Genomic DNA, 16,471 nt, shown 5'->3' on the forward strand with positions numbered 1-16,471 from the left:
AAGAACACGATAGTATTGTGGATTGTGGCATATTGGCACTAAAAACCATCCTACCTAATAATGCGGGAATTGACTTAAAAACCTATGTGATCCTTAACTTGATGTTTTAATATTATTTGAAGCTCTTATTGAATTCTTGATTGTTCGTCTTGTCTTATTATTCATTCTATTGAGATGATGTTTAGCTATACATACTAGTGCTATTCGACGGTACTAACGTCCCTTTTTCCGGGGGTGCTACATCTTTAAATAGTTGCAGGTGGTTACATAGCAGGCAATGTTGATCACAGGTAGTGTTGCATCCTCTTCTCAGCAGACTCGGTGAGACCCATTTCATTTCGGGGTCATGTATTGTACCTTTTGTTTATATTGTGGTCACTTTTTGAGGTATAGTCGGGGCCTTATTGCTGGCACCATCTTTACTTTCCTTTGTATCTTTAGAGGCTCCGTAGACACTATGTGGGTTGTATATAGGTGTTGGGAATATTAAGCGAGTTATGTGTGTTTGATCACATGTTCTATTCAGACTACAAGAATATGTGTGTTTTGAGACTCAAAGGCGAAATAGCTAATGAAACAATTTAGTATTGCATGAATGAGCTTCCTACTGTACAATTAATGAAATCACATCTTTTCTAGATCATGAGTGAGTTGGGTAGAAAGTATCTAACATGCTTGCTCGGCCGGGTTCACTCGGTTGGGGCGTGACAGTATGCTTCTAAAATAACAATGCAAATGACTTCGATGATAAGTCCACAAGAATCATGAACTTAGCTAATGACCTTAAGTTGACAAGAGGATTTATAATGAGGTGGAAGAGAGATGTCCCATGCTAAATGATGATGAACCTTAAGAAAAGAAATTAGGCTCATATGACATTGAAATCGACTTATTGATTCACCATGCATGTGCTAATGTAATGAGTTATGTTTCTCCATGATGATCATGAACATGAAGTGTTCCAATGATCCGAGAACTTACACCTTAAATGTAATGTTAATCATGTCGCTTTGACTTTAATGAACCCTATGGGCGTGCTATGAAATACATATGTGTATAATATGTGAACCCTATGGACGGTATATTAAATGCATAGGTGTATAATATGAATGAATCCTATGGACGGGCTATGAAACACATAGGTATATAATAAAATATAAATGAATCCTATGGACGGTCTATGAAACACATAGGTGTATTGTATATGGAATTCTATGGACGGTCTATGAAATGCATAGGTGTATTGTGTATGGAACCCTATGGACGGTCTATGAAACACATAGGTGTATTGTGTATGGAACCCTATGGACAACCTATGAAACACATAGGTGTATTTTGTATGGAATCCTATGACGGTCTATGAAACACATAAGTGTATTGTGTATGCAATGTATAGGTGTACGGTATGAATAAACACTATGGATGGTCTATGAGATGCATAGGTGTATAATATGATATGTGAACACTATGGACGGTCTTTGAGACGCATAGGTGTATAATATGATATATGAACACTAAGGACGACCTATGAAATGTATAGGTGCAAAATAAGAGAGGGACATGGACGGTCTAGTGAGACGCATTGTTAACGCAGACAACAGGTGCCACTTTAATTGGCCTTGTTCCTACATGTTGTTTCAATTATATTATATTATATATTCCATGTATAGTTCATATGGCTCAGTTGATCCTAAAAGAAGTTTAGAATGATGCAGGTTTAATAAGACTTGTAATGTGATTCTATGGTATGTTTCATAGTTTCTTGATGTACTTCACTTGACTATTATTTACGTTACCATAACTTCATATGTTGTTCTGTTTGCTTTACATACGAGTACTATTCCACATGTACTCATGTCCTTTTTGCCGGGGGCGCTGCATCTTTTAATGGATGCAGGTATACTTCTACCGGATGATAGGGATTTTCTTCACTACTCAGCTTATGGTGAGTCCGCTACAGTTCTAGTAGGTGTTTGGATCTAGTTCATTTTATGTATTTAGGTATCTATTTTCATAGAATCTCCATGTACACTGTGGTTTATGTGCTTAAAGTTTTGATTTTTGTCATGTATCTATGTTCACAGTATTTACAGTTATTTATAAAGCTATGTATCCATCATGAGGAAAATTTTGGGCCATTGATCCAATGTATTGAATTTTATAGTCAAGATCTAATTATGTTATGGTAATCATGCATGAGTAATGATGAGAGGTTAATGTAAATTAGCCTTGCTCGACTGGTATACTCGGTTGAGCATCGATCGCACTCCTCGAGGTCGGGGCGTAGCAAACTTGGTATCAGAGAACGGTTTAAGAGTCCTAAGGTGTTATGGAGCTATGTCAGTAGAGTCCCTCTTATTGGTGTGTTTCCGGTCACACTTATAATAGGGAGGCTATAATGACATTTAGGAAATGTTTCTCTTCTTCTATCCTCGGTCGTGCGTTAAGGTTCCGATTTAGTCTCGGAGTTCCCTTGTTAACATCAAGGAATGTTTGCACATCGTGCTACATAATGAGAAAGAACTAAGGATTAAAGGAATAACGCACATAGCAGGCATAATGTGTGAGGTGCCTAATTGTCCTCGTAATAAAGGAAGGAATAGTCAAGGATACGACCAAGGTAAGCACGGTCATAGAGTTGGCCTCGAGAGTCATGGTTGTTGTTGTTTTCATGTATATGGTACAATGTGGTGTTATCTATATATTTTTTAGGATTGATTTCTATGATTTTATGGCAGATGGATGGGCCCCATTTACAGGGGAAACTCTGCTGATTTTTTTGAAAAATTTGGGAGTTAGTTAAATTTGGGAGCTTAAGATGTGTGGAAAAAGAAACGAGCTATGTTAAGTGTTTGGGGACGAACTCTACTCCTCATTCGAGGATGGATGATCCTATGTGGGGGAGAATGTAAGGCCCCGAAAAATTTAGCTAAGGAGTTTAAGGTTCCGTGGTGCCAAGGTAGGCTAATTTAATATATTTTCGGACTTTTTAGGTTGAACAGTGTGTTGGGGAGTTGAATCGTTTCGACCTCGCGAAGCCTGGTCTGTAGCACGCTAGACCGTGCTTTATACCTCGTGAAGCAAGGTCTGTAGCGCGCTAGACCGTACTATAGAGCTCGCGGCGCAAGGTCTGTAGCGTGCTAGATCGTGCTATAGAGCTCGCGGCACAAGGTCTGTAGCGCGCTAGAACGTGCTACAGAGCCCACAAAGCCTGGTCTGTAGCCCAGTCCAGATTTCGGAGGGTCTATTTTTCTATCCTTATAACCCGACCCTATCTCGATAAATAGACGTAAGGGATCATTTTTGAAGGGAATATATGATATATTTAGAGAAAGGAAGTGCCCTAGAGTGAGAGGAGAAATCCCTAAGCTAATTGTTAATAAAAACTTGCTCAAGCCTTGAAATTTAATAAGAAACCTCACAAGTTCTTCATCTAAGAGGTAAGGTTCCATACCCTAATTTTCAATTTCAAATTTCGGTAGAAGATGATTGATTGGGAGTATGATTCTTGGGTGTAAGAGTATTATTTATATAAGCATGTACCAATATGGTTTGTGGAAAGATTGCTGAGCTCAAATAAGTAAAGATTGGGTTGTGGAATGAAGGAAATCATGTAGAAGAACCTTGTAGTCAAATTTCCACACCTAGTATTTGATAAAATGCTCAAATGAGCCGAAACCATGAATATCTTCCTAATTTGTATTCAATTTTGTTATGTCTCAAAATAGATTGGGATTTCTAGGATTTTCTGAACGTTGTAGTAATCTAAGAAAAGTTCAAGCAAGGTATGTTGGCTAAACTTCCCTCTTAGAATTGAATTCCACGATATTCTTGTAAGTCCCGAGTTGTTCATTATAAATTGACTATTCCGAATAAGCTTTGTGCCGAAAGAGATATGTTAAATATGTGTTCTGAATGCTCTTATCATGTTATGTTATCCTTCGGAAATGTGTTCAAAGTATGGTTTGTGTATTAAAATGTTATGGCTTTGAGTCGTGTTTCAAATGAAAGTTATGATGCCAAATTGTGTGAGAAAAACTCGATGTGCTTAAGACTCTTAATGGTTCATATGTGTACCTAAGGTCTTGAATAAAGATGATGGAAATTAAAGAAGTGGGTTGGAGATGTAAAGTGTGACTACCGTGCCAATAATGAAAGTTATATTTGTGGCCAATTATGCCAATGAAATGAAATGATACAAGAAAGGTTATGAAATGAGCCTTGATTCAGCTGTTCCAAATTGACTTTGAAAATAGATTTGCCTAAAAGCTTATGTACTCAAGTCGTGCTATGTTTTGTAAGTATTCCCAACATGTATTGAGCTCTTCTATATTCATGAATTTAAATTGTGTATTGCCTTTTTGGGGAAAAGTATTTCAAGAATAAATGATGTTTTACTCGTTTATGATTTTAACTTGTGTTTCGAATGCCAATCATTTTACTCCATTTCTTGAAAAGAAATCTATTGTGTTTAAAGCCTTCATTACTAATGAACCTAAAATTGTAATTTTTGGAATATTCTATATGTTGATATTTATGATGATGATCCATGAAAGAAAAGATATAAATGTGTGAAATATGATATACGACCACAATGCCATGACTGAAGAATAATTTGTATGGCCAATGAAGCCAATAAAATAATAATGTTGTAAGTAGTTTAAAGTACTAATGAAGTGATATATGGTGTGAAAGGTTATGAGATGAACGTATTCGTACTTATGTTTCCAATGTGCTATAAGCTCATACGCCCTCATGAGGAGAGGCTATGGTGTACCTAAATATTTTAAATGTTCTTAATGTCCTATGATCACCAATGGCAAGTACAAGTAAGTGATAGTATGAACATGAAATGCGGCCGTTTGCCAAAATGAGAATAATGAGGCGTTGTATGTCCCAATGGTTTCAATCAAAGTATGTATGCTTCTAAAATAATAATGCAAATGATTTCGATGTTAAGTTCCCAAGAATCATGAATTTAGCTAATGACCTTAAGTTGACAAAAGGATATATAATGAGGTGGAAGAGAGATGTCCCATGCTAAATGATGATGAACCTTAAGAAAAGAAACTGGGCCATGTGCCATTGAAATCGATTTATTGATTCACCATGCATGTGCTAATGTAATGAGCTATGTTTCTCCATGATGAGCATGAACATGAAGTGTTCCAATGATCCGGGAACTTACGACCTTAAATGTAATGTTAATCATGTCACTTTGACTTATATATGGTTATGTGCATAATGATGTGTTATGAATCCTATGGACGGGCTATGAAACGCATAAGTGTTTAATATGCGAACCCTATGGACGGTCTATGAAATACATAGGTGTATAATACGAATGAATCCTATGGATGGGCTATGGAATGCATAGGTGTATAATATAATATGAATGAATCATATGGACGGTCTATGAAATGCATAAGTGTATTGTATATAGAATCCTATGGATGGTCTATGAAACGCATAGGTGTATTGTGCATGGAACCCCATGGACGGTCTATGAAATGCATATGTGTATTGTGTATGGAACCCTATGGACGGTCTATGAAATGCATAGGTGTATTGTGTATGGAATCCTATGGACGGTCTATGAAATGCATAAGTGTATTGTGTATGAAATGTATAGGTGTAAGGTATGAATAAACACTATGGACGGTCTATGAGACGCATAGGTGTATAATATAATATGTGAACACTATGGACGGTCTATGAGACGCATAGGTGTATAATATGATATGTGAACACTAAGGACGGTCTATGAAATGTATAGGTGTAAAATAAGAGAGGGACATGTACGGTCTAGTGAGACACATTGTTAACGCAGACAATAGGTGCCACTTTCATTGGCCTTGTTTGTACATGTTGTTTCAAATACATTATATTATGTATTCCACGTATAGTTCATATGGCTAAGTTGATCCTAAAAGAAGTTTAGAATGATGCAAGTATAATAAGACTTGAAATGTGATTCTATGGGATGTTTCGTAGTTTCTTGATGTACTTCACTTGCCTCTTATTTAAGTTACCATAACTTCATATGTTGTTCTGTTTGCTTTACATACGAGTACTATTCCACACGTACTCATGTCCCTTTTGCCGGGGGCGCTGCATCTTTTAATGGATGCAGGTATACTTCTACAGGATGATATGGATCTTTGATAGGAATCTTATTCACTACTCAGCTTATGGTGAGTCCGCTACAGTTCTAGTGGGTGTTTGTGTCTAGTTCATTTTATGTATTTAGGTATTTATTGTCATAGAAGCTCTATGTACAATGTGGGTTATGTGCTTAAAGTTTTGAGTTTTGTCATGTATCTATGTTCACAGAATTTATAGTTATTTATAATGCTATGTATCCATCATAAGGAAAATTTCAGGCAAGAGCTAATATATTCAATTTGAAAGTCAAGATCTAATTATGTTATGGTAAATCATGCATGAGTAATGATGAGAGGTTAATGTAAATTAGGCTTTCACGACTGGGCTTACTCGATTGAGCGCCATTCGCGCTCCTCAAGGTTGGGGCGTGACATTCGGTCCGCTCGTAAGGCAAAAACTGACCCCTCAAAGTCTGTCTGTCCGCGTCGTAGTCATCTTTTGATTTTTCTCTGCTCTTCTCCCGTCCTTTGACCGATGATGTAGAACCGAATTGATCATCTTCGATCCTTATCTTTGACGTGTACTGATTGTGAACATCTGCCCAAGTTGTTGCCTGAAAGTCAAGCAGACTCTCTTTTAGCTTCCGGAAAATATCTGAGCTTCTCAGATTCAATCCTGTGGTGAATGCTTCAGCTTCCCATTCATCCGGTATAACCGATAGTAACATTCTTTCTTTTTGGAATTGAGTAACGAATTCTCGTAATAATTCGGATTCTCCCTTTGCGATCCTCAATATGTCGGCATTCCGGGCTTGTACTTTTCTGGCCCCGGTATGATTCTTGATGAAAGAATCCGCGAGCATCTCAAAGGAATCTATGGAATGCTCCGGTAATAATGAATACCAGGTTAGAGCTCCACTCGTGACAGTTTCTCCAAATTTCTTTAGCAACACATATTCAATTTCCTGAGGAGCTAAATTAATTTCTTTTATCGTCGTTGTGTAGCTGGTAATATGCTCCGGTGGGTCAAAAGTCCCGTCATACTTTGGCACTTCAGGCATTTTGAACCGCTTCGGGATTAGTTCTGCTACCGCACTCGGCTTGTACGACAATTGGGTATACTTTTTGAAAACCGTAAAAGTTCATTCTTAAACGGGTCATTCTCGTTGTTGAGACCGGATCCACTCTCCCCCAGCCCCGTCGGAGCCAACTTCACACCTGGGAGTATTGTTGTCGACTCTCTACGTTGTTTGGTTTGCGGGAACACCGGGAGAAATTGAATCTCGTTTGTTTGCATTATTCAAAACCCCCGATAGCGCCTACTTCAGCTCCGTCATAACCTTATCCTGTCGCGTGAGATGGCCTAGAATGATTGCATGTTGCTCTTGTAGGACCCTCACCGCATCCATGACATGCTCCCCATCAGCATCATCGGGAGTTGTCTCCCCAACTTGTTGAGGGTTCTTCCTGCCATGTACCGGCGTGGTGTCATTTTCCTCATTTCGGGTGTCACTAATTGAATCCTCGAAATGAGGTTGATCCCCTTGAATTTCAGGGTTGTACGTGTGTGTTAACAGTGTTATCTGCCTTTTTGTGATTTTTTCTGAGACAAAATAATCAAATCACGTTAGTAAAAAAAGGCAAGGATCAATTTAATTGCACGACTGTCTAGGCCCCACGGTGGAAGCAAAACTATTTACCCGTAAAACGGTACAGTTGAATTTATACATGGTTTATAGACGAGTGACCTAATTTGATCATGAAATAATGCAATAATTGAAGAAATATACAATACTTAGCCTTAAAATATAGATGAAACAACAGAGATGATAATTCCGGGAACAAGGTTTCCGGGCACATGACTTATGAGATCAAAAAGCAGAAAAGTAAGATTGTATTAAGCTTTGCATAGAATGTAGTATAAGTTTAGCCAGAAAATTCGTGTCCTTTACAATGATAACTAGGCTCACTATTTATAGTTATGTCTAGGGAAGGAGGTCCTACGATCATGCCCTCCTTTAATATTAATTATGAGGGTCATTGATGAAGATGTAATGGTGAACATAAATGCCAAATTCTCTGTAACGAGTTGTTGCTCTTAATGCTACAGAATATTCTTTATTAAATGCTACCCGGCGCAAAGCATCTAATACACATTTATGAACGTTATCCCTTCCGGTGACAAACGGAATGACTGCGTTCGGTTTTCGGTCATCCCCGTCTTGGGTTCCACGTGTCTTTCCCTTAAATGACCACGTGTCATATCATATTTCATCATATACACCCCCTTCAACTTTATTTTAAAAAATTAAGCTCTCCATCTAACTTTAAATAATAGGCATTCTTCCAAACCAACTCTATAACTTATCAATATTATTTTTAAAAGAATTATCTACACATGGTATCATGAAGAATATAAATACAAGACATTTACTATGCATAATTTTTTTTTATCACTTAATTATATATATTTAATTTTATAATTGCATTACTTGATTTGATCTAAATACTGTGCGCGAATAACTATTTTCCCTCCTTGATTTACGTCTAACCCTCAAATTTTTGAGAGAGGGAGAAAGAGGAGAGCGGGAGGGCACTAATACAAAGTTAGCCAAAATCCTAAATATACCAACAACAACCCAAAAAGAATGCCAAAATCCAAATTTTAGTTCACGATCTTATGTCCCCTATTGTATAATCTCAAAATATACCCTTATCTTGTCCTACCTCTGTCACTCCTATTTAACTCCCTCACGTATCCGTGTTCCCCTAACCTCAAACTCACACTCGCAATTTAAGGGCCTTCATATTTTTCTATTATACTTCCTACTTATTACTCGAAAATAACATATTTAATGTGATCTCGTTAGTCAAGTCTCGATAGTGAAGTCGGAAGAGTATATGATAAACGCAAACTTTACCTCTATCTCTTTTGATATTAAAAAATTATTTCTAATAAATCCTCAAAAAAATATTTTTAAAACAGATTTAATTATTAGTCGTCTATTCGTTAAAAAAAATTATCCCCCTTAAATTTAAGCCAAAAGTACCCCTTAATATCTTCTTTAAAACTCATCCCTACTTCCCCGGACCCCTATAGGACAAACCTTCTTTTTCTCCGTTCCACTATATTATCACACCTCAAACACCATTTTCAGCATTTACCCTAAACCATTAGTATATTTTCTTGGATCAATCAAAACCAAAGAAAAAACAAATATCAAAACAGATAAGCACCAATAAACCTTTTTATAACCCAAAATTCACCAATCTCCAAAAATAAATAATCATTATATTCCTATCTCTTTAGTCAAAAACAATCTCCGACCATTTCGGAGAGGGGGCATATTTCCCTTAGATCCAAAAAAAACTTCTTTCCCCCTCCGAAACCTCTGCCTTTTGAAATCATCTCAATTTGTTACAACTCAAAAAGTTGTACAAAAAATTGAGAAAATTAAAATCTCTTCTTTGTCTTCTTCAATTTTAATGCATGATATGACGAGACCAATTACTATACGTTCACCACCATCATTATCCCTAGATAAAAGACAACCTCTTTTATCTAGCCAAGATTCCTCGTCATCACGCGGCGGCGGTGTCCGAAAGGCTCGGTTTGCGGAGGTTGCCGGCGGTGCGACGGCGGAATGTGCGGCGGTGGCTTGTTGTTGTCCTTGTGGGATTGTGAATTTGTTGATTTTGGCTGTATATAAGGTACCAGCTGGACTTTGTCGTAAGGCTTTGAGGAAAAACCGTAGAAATCGGTTAACGAAAAAAGGACTTTTGCCGTCGAAAGGACACTGCAGCTGTGATGAAATTGAGCTAATTCATAGTTATCCTATTTCTAGCCCCATTGCGGTGGTCGGCGGCGGAAACCTAGAATCTGATAAGGATGCGCTGGAATTGGAGAAGGAAATGTGGGACAAGTTTTATGGTGCTGGCTTTTGGAGAAGCCCCTCTCAACGAGCTGAAATATAACGGTAAATTACAAAAAGAATTATTTTGTTTGAGTTAATTTGTGACACCTCGATTATCTCATAAAATAACTCTTATTTTTTAGTGGTTTAATTATTTTTATTTGGTAGTCAAAAAAGTATATAAAATTTGTTTAAATCTTGTATATAACCTACAGATTATATATATGTATATTTTTGACAATGTCATTTTTCCTATTTTTTATCCATCAAAGTTGAAACTGATCAAAGAAATCTCCTAATATTTTAACATTGAGAGCAAACAAAGATAGTTGCAATTAATTTACTTGATTTGGTTTAAACGCTGTGTCCGAATAGCCTACAAAAATTTATTTATTCTTTTTCTTAACGGAATTTGAGTTCTATCTTTTATGATTTGTACTCATTTCATTGCCAACCTGACTACATTTTTAATTATATTGTCGGTCATTCATTTTTTTTATAATTAGCATCCTTTAATTTAATAGTCAATAATTTAAATTAAAAAATTCAAACAAGAAGGATTAAAATAAAAAATTCAATATATTTTAATATTATTTACTGGTGATCTTTTAATTTCTTAATCGTGTGGTCGTGAGAGATTGATACATGTTTTTTCAATTTTCAGTCTTCAGATGAATCAGTGGCAGATGTGGTGATGTCCAGTGGTTAAATGAAACAATCAGAAATATTAAGCCAGTGAAAAAAAAGGAGAAAATGTTCTACTTTATTTTCTCTCTGGCTCTCTTTCTCTCTCCCTCTCTGTAATTAAAGATGATTCACTCTTGTATCACCCAAGAAATCTTTGTATTATATTTTTCTATTTGATTGTCGTATTTTCGTTTCAAGAATCAAATGAAATTTATTGTTCAATTGCAATTTTGTTTTGTTTTTTGATATTTTGTTCATCATATTTACTCCACTTTCGAGTGTCTAATGGGATATTTTTATGAATCATATTTATATGCAAACTCTTTACTCTTCCATGGGATTTATGATTTTTGGTAATGTTATGAATCTTTGTATTCTTAAGCTACAAAGGCACAAGTTAATTAATATTCTACTCGTTTCGAGAATTCACTTAATTTGGCCTTTTCCTCGTGCTCTTATTTCTCGACCTAGGGAATTTGGGTGTGATAGTGGTGGCAAAATAGATAAAAAAATAATTATTCTTTCATATTATTCACTAAAAATGAGTTGAATTGTGAACTTTTTAAAAATGAGTCAAATATGGATAATATCCATTTAAAAAATAGATAACAAAGGACTCGTTTGGTCATAGATTTTGCCAAAATAAACTTGGGTTTTATTTGGCAAACACATGTCTGGCATAGATTTTGCCTACATTTTGGCCAAATCCCAAATCTCAAATGCCAAATCCCAATATCACTATTATATTTTTTAAAAATTACCCCAAACTTTTATATTTTATAAAAGAGCCCACCATTTATTATTTTGTAACGATGTTGCTTCGTCTTCTCGGTCATCTGATAGTGTATCATGTAGTTCATTATAAAAATGATAATTTTGTATCAAATTTATTTACGTTCAGGACTATGGTTTGCGATAATATAATGAATGTTATTGATAATGGTATTGTTGGGTATTTGTGATAGTTTTTAGAACTTGTGGGTATAAGTCATGTTTTATGTTTTTCCAAACCAAACTTCACCCAAATCAGATTTTTCAGAATAAATTTAAGAATCTATGGCCAAACGCTAGCTAATAGATAGCAAATGAGTTTAATTTTTACATTGCAAAGACTCAAATAGGGGTTTTCAAGTTTAGGAGACTAGAAATTCTCTAAAAAGCGATCATATTCAAGAAGCCATAGATAATATGGATATCCATATTATATATCCGCTAGTTAACTCATTTTCTATCTGTATTAAATATGGATCGGATCGAATAATTTATTCTTTTTTTTTACATTACCCATTTTTAAATTTTCATATTCGACCCGACATGCCAGTTTGGCACCACTAATCATAACACAAGCTGATATAAACACCATAATTATTAATAAATAAAAAATCCTCGTACCGTTATGGAGTTATTAGTCGTTAATTATCTTCCTACCATTTTGTTTAACCTCTCTTCAATCCCATTCCACTTGAATTTCGACTAATACAACGCATAATTTCTAGCTATACTTTTAATTTTTCTTCTTTTATTTCAATGATGACAAGATAAGCAAATGGTAGCGTTTACGTGGAGAATGAAGAAGTTTCAGAGGGACCGCATTAATTTTAACAACGATTTTAGAAGCTGATTAAGCATGTTTTTAAGTTTTAATTATACGCAATGATCTTCTTTCTATTAGCTGCGATACTAATCATTGCCGTTTGACTATATGCTTCTTTGAACTCAACTTTTCCGGGAAAATATCAAATAAATTTTGATAAATTGAAGTGGAGAGTCCACTTTTTCTTATTGTACTTTGGGTTATAGAAACTTTTCAACGGGAATTGGAATAAAAGAAGTCATTGTTTTTCTAAAAAAAAAAGCACATAAATGGTAAATAAATTATAATGTACTAACTAAGAGCACGTTTGGACATAAGAAATTTTTCCTGCTTTTTCAAAAAAAAATATTTTGTTCGAAATCATCGTTTGTTCATAAAATTTTCAGTTTTCACTTGAAAATACATTTTGGAAATTTTCGAAAATTTGAAAAACCGCAAAAAATTATTTTTCAAAATTTTCACTCAAATCACTTACAAAACTTCAAAAACAACCCAAAATTATATTCATGTCCAAATACAACTCTAAATTTCAAATATTATTTTCGATTAAAAAACGTTTTTCACTCTATTTTGGAATTTTACAATTCATGTTCAAACGCCCTCTAAGTGACTGTAAAGTCTGAAAAAAGGGGAAACAGGTTATACTCTTAATTTTCTTTCAAAAAGTTTCAATACTCTCTTAATAAATTTTAGCAGTTGGTTTGATGATAAAATAAACAAAAGCTTAAAAAATGAAACCTCCCATTCCCACTCTTTATTTTTTATGTTTTGGGCAACATGATAATGATCTCTATGCATATTGGCAACCTTATTCCGATATATAGGTATTGTGATAATTTGGATTAGTACCGAATATGTTGTAAGAGAAAAAATATTTTTTATTTGACGATATTTTCTTTCTTAAAAGTTTGAATTTGAAATCTTTAATTAAGGATAAGCAATTTATCATTGCATTGCATCACATCCTCGAAAGCAAAAGAAAAAAATACTATGAGTTGATACCGAAAAATACGACTCGAATTGCTGTTATAGTAATAAATTTGTGATCATTACTCAAGTACAGAAGTAACTCTTTCCTAAAAACATAGAAAGAGCAAACTACAGCCAATCTAGTATAGTTTATATAAATTAGAGCGGAGGGAATAATAATATAATAGAGTAAAGAATCATGCTTCTACGTATTCACATACCTCCCCCACAAAAAGAAAAAAGTGAAAAAGAAACCTCCATAAAATTACTTTATTCCTATCGTTTTCATTAGAAATTTGATAAATGCCAAAAGAAATTGAATATACTAAACCTATGATGGTAAGATACTGTTCTTTTCCACAAAGACCAAAGTACAATAATTATTTTGAGGGTCCAAACACCTGTGGCTTGTCATTGGTGTAAATTACTAGTACTTCCTATTCATCAGTCTCTATCGAAAGTTGCACATCTTATAACTCCAGGGAAGTTTCACTGTTTCAGAACCCACCACCTACCTTTTTTTATTTCCTTTTAGTGTCTATATATATATATATATATATAGCCAAAAATTTCTTCGAGAATATTCAAATTTAAAGAAGTCAATAAATTATTTTTATGGGATAAATGGGTGCACCGAGAATTTTACTTCAAACTATATGACATTTAGCTAAATCATAAAAACATATATAATGGAACAACAATTTATAAAATAAAACTAACATAGAATAAGGCAACAATAGATACATATTTCAAGTAAGCATAAAACCAAAGGAAAGAAAGAGTCGGAAGGGTTTGTAATATGTAGATAGCTTTTTGTTAAAAATTTTTTGTAGAGATTGACTTTTAAGTTATAAAATCTATTTAAGAAATAAATTTTAATTAAAAAACTATTTTTAAGATTAGTTGTTTATTTTAGAGAATTTTCAGAAAACAACATCGCTAATATTTCTTCTCTTTTCTACATTTGTGTTGTGTACCGAAACTTTAGAAACTTCAACAACAATTACTCTTTTTGTAGATTTTGCACCGTTAACTTGTTTCATGGGGTCATTGCGTAGTTTGGTTCGCCTCTACGCTTCCATGGCATAAACAAAGCCTTCAAATACATCTTCTCTTGAGTGATGCGCAAATTAAAAGATGGTCCATCAAAATTGAGGGCAACAGTGGGTATACCTCGTATAACCCTATTCAGAGTGCTTAAATTAGCCATTAAAGCCTAAAATTAAACTTTCTTCGCAAAACCCAAAAAATGGCTGAATAGAATTACTAGTAATGAGAAATAAAAGATTGACAGTGAACTAAGAAATAAATACCCAAAACCTTTACCTATTTGTATGGGAGCACTTTTTAGGAACAAAATTGGGGTTGTATTCGTGGAGAGAAATTTGTGAGCTTGATCAGGGATTTGAGAATCTTATTGAGAGAGAGAAAGCGTATGAAATCGTGGAGGAGAAAAAGAGACAAAGATATCTGGCATATTTCACGCCTTAATGGTATAATATATAATAAATATGTGTTTTGCTATAAAATATAAAATGTGACTATTAGTCAGGATCACTAGCTAATACTAATCTAATATAATATTCTAATATATCTAATATAATAGAAAATACTAATATAATAGAAAAGAACTGTCTTTTCTGTATACTTTCCCCGATTCCATTGCTACCTCGGGCTTTACGTAATCGATCGGATTAGATAGATATCCCTTCAACATAGGCCGAAGGATCTCGGAGACCCAACAAAGTACGAAAGTCAGGATCTTTCAGAAAACGGATTCCTATTCAAATAGTGCATAACCGCATGGATAAGAATAACAATATTTTTAAAGTATTTTGATTTATAATAAATAGGGTGTAATATTTAGCTATAGCATGTAAAATATTCTTTATTTTACACAATAATTAATGTTTAGACAAGGATTTGAACCTATGAACAATATCTAACTTTGAACACCATGAGCCGCTAGGTTACCTCAATCAATTGTGCCAAGGATGTTCAAAATGTAACATATATATATATATATATATATATATATATATATATATATATATATATATATATATATATATATATATATGTATATATATATATATAATGATAGTCGGCCTATATAGATAACATAATTTTCCGGCGAAAGGTGTTTGCTTGACCACTCTTGAAGTAGTGTAGCTACGCCATTGTATATATTGGGGCACCGATTAATCCGCATTTGTATTGCGTAAGGCCCCTTAAAGAGGAAAATAATCTCTAATAAAAAACAATTCTATTTTCAAAGGTCGAACACGAGACCAAGGATGAATAAATCTATCCATCTCTGAATAATCCTTAATGGCAGACATTACCTACCATATCCCTACACAAACCACCCTTCACAATTTTTCATGTTTCTTTTTTTTGTGATAACCCAAAATATCATCTTTAAATTTAATAATTAATTATATATTCTAAGACCTCTAAAAGTACTATTTATCATTTTTCGACTTGCGTGTATAGTCCGTAAAAATTTCTGGAAAATATTTATGTGAAAAATGGATTAAAATGTAGATTAGAGCTTTAAAACTCAATTGAGTTGACTTTGGTCAACATTTTGAGCAAACAGACTCGGATCAGTATTTTGACAGTTTTGGTAGGTCCGTATCGTAATTTGGGACTTGGGCGTATGTCAGGAATCAAATTCCGAGGTTCCTAGCACGAGATATGGAATTTTGATGAAACATTAAAATGTTTAAGTTCAAATAGTGATCGGATGTCTAATTATGTGAAAACAACCCCGGAATTAAATTTTGATGATCCAACAGCTCTGTATGGTAATTTTGGATTTAGGTGCATGTTTAAAATTTTATTTGGAAGTCCGTAGTTAAATTAGGCTTTAAATGGCTAAAAACAAGAATTTAAGTTTGAAAGTTTGACCGAGGAGTTGACTTTTTAATATCGGGGTCGGAAACCAGTTCTGAAAATTTTTATAGCTCTGTTATATCATTTATGACTTGTGTGCAAAATTTGAGGTCAATCGGACTTGATTTGATAGGTTCCGGCATCGAATGTAGAAGTTAAAAATTCTTAGTTTCTTTAAGCTTGAATTGGTGTATGATTCGTGGTTTTAGCGTTGTTTGATGTGATTTAGAGGTACGACTAAGTTCGTATGATATTTTAGGACTTGTTGGTATATTTGGTTGAGGTCTTGAGGGCCTCGGGTGATT

General features: G+C 34.4%; 1 protein-coding gene across 1 annotated transcript; it reads left to right on the forward strand.

Annotated features, from left to right (window-relative positions):
• The first annotated feature begins 9,443 nt into the window (after positions 1 to 9,443).
• On the forward strand, positions 9,444 to 10,743 carry LOC104113199 (uncharacterized). The gene is made up of 2 exons (XM_009623306.4): positions 9,444 to 10,081; positions 10,683 to 10,743. The coding sequence occupies exon 1, from the start codon at positions 9,591 to 9,593 to the stop codon at positions 10,077 to 10,079; it is 489 nt and encodes a 162-aa protein (XP_009621601.1). The 5' UTR covers positions 9,444 to 9,590; the 3' UTR covers positions 10,080 to 10,081; positions 10,683 to 10,743.
• The last annotated feature ends 5,728 nt before the right edge of the window (positions 10,744 to 16,471 follow it).

This window comes from Nicotiana tomentosiformis, chromosome 2 (assembly GCF_000390325.3).
Source record: "Nicotiana tomentosiformis chromosome 2, ASM39032v3, whole genome shotgun sequence".
NCBI classification, from domain to species: Eukaryota; Viridiplantae; Streptophyta; class Magnoliopsida; order Solanales; family Solanaceae; genus Nicotiana; species Nicotiana tomentosiformis.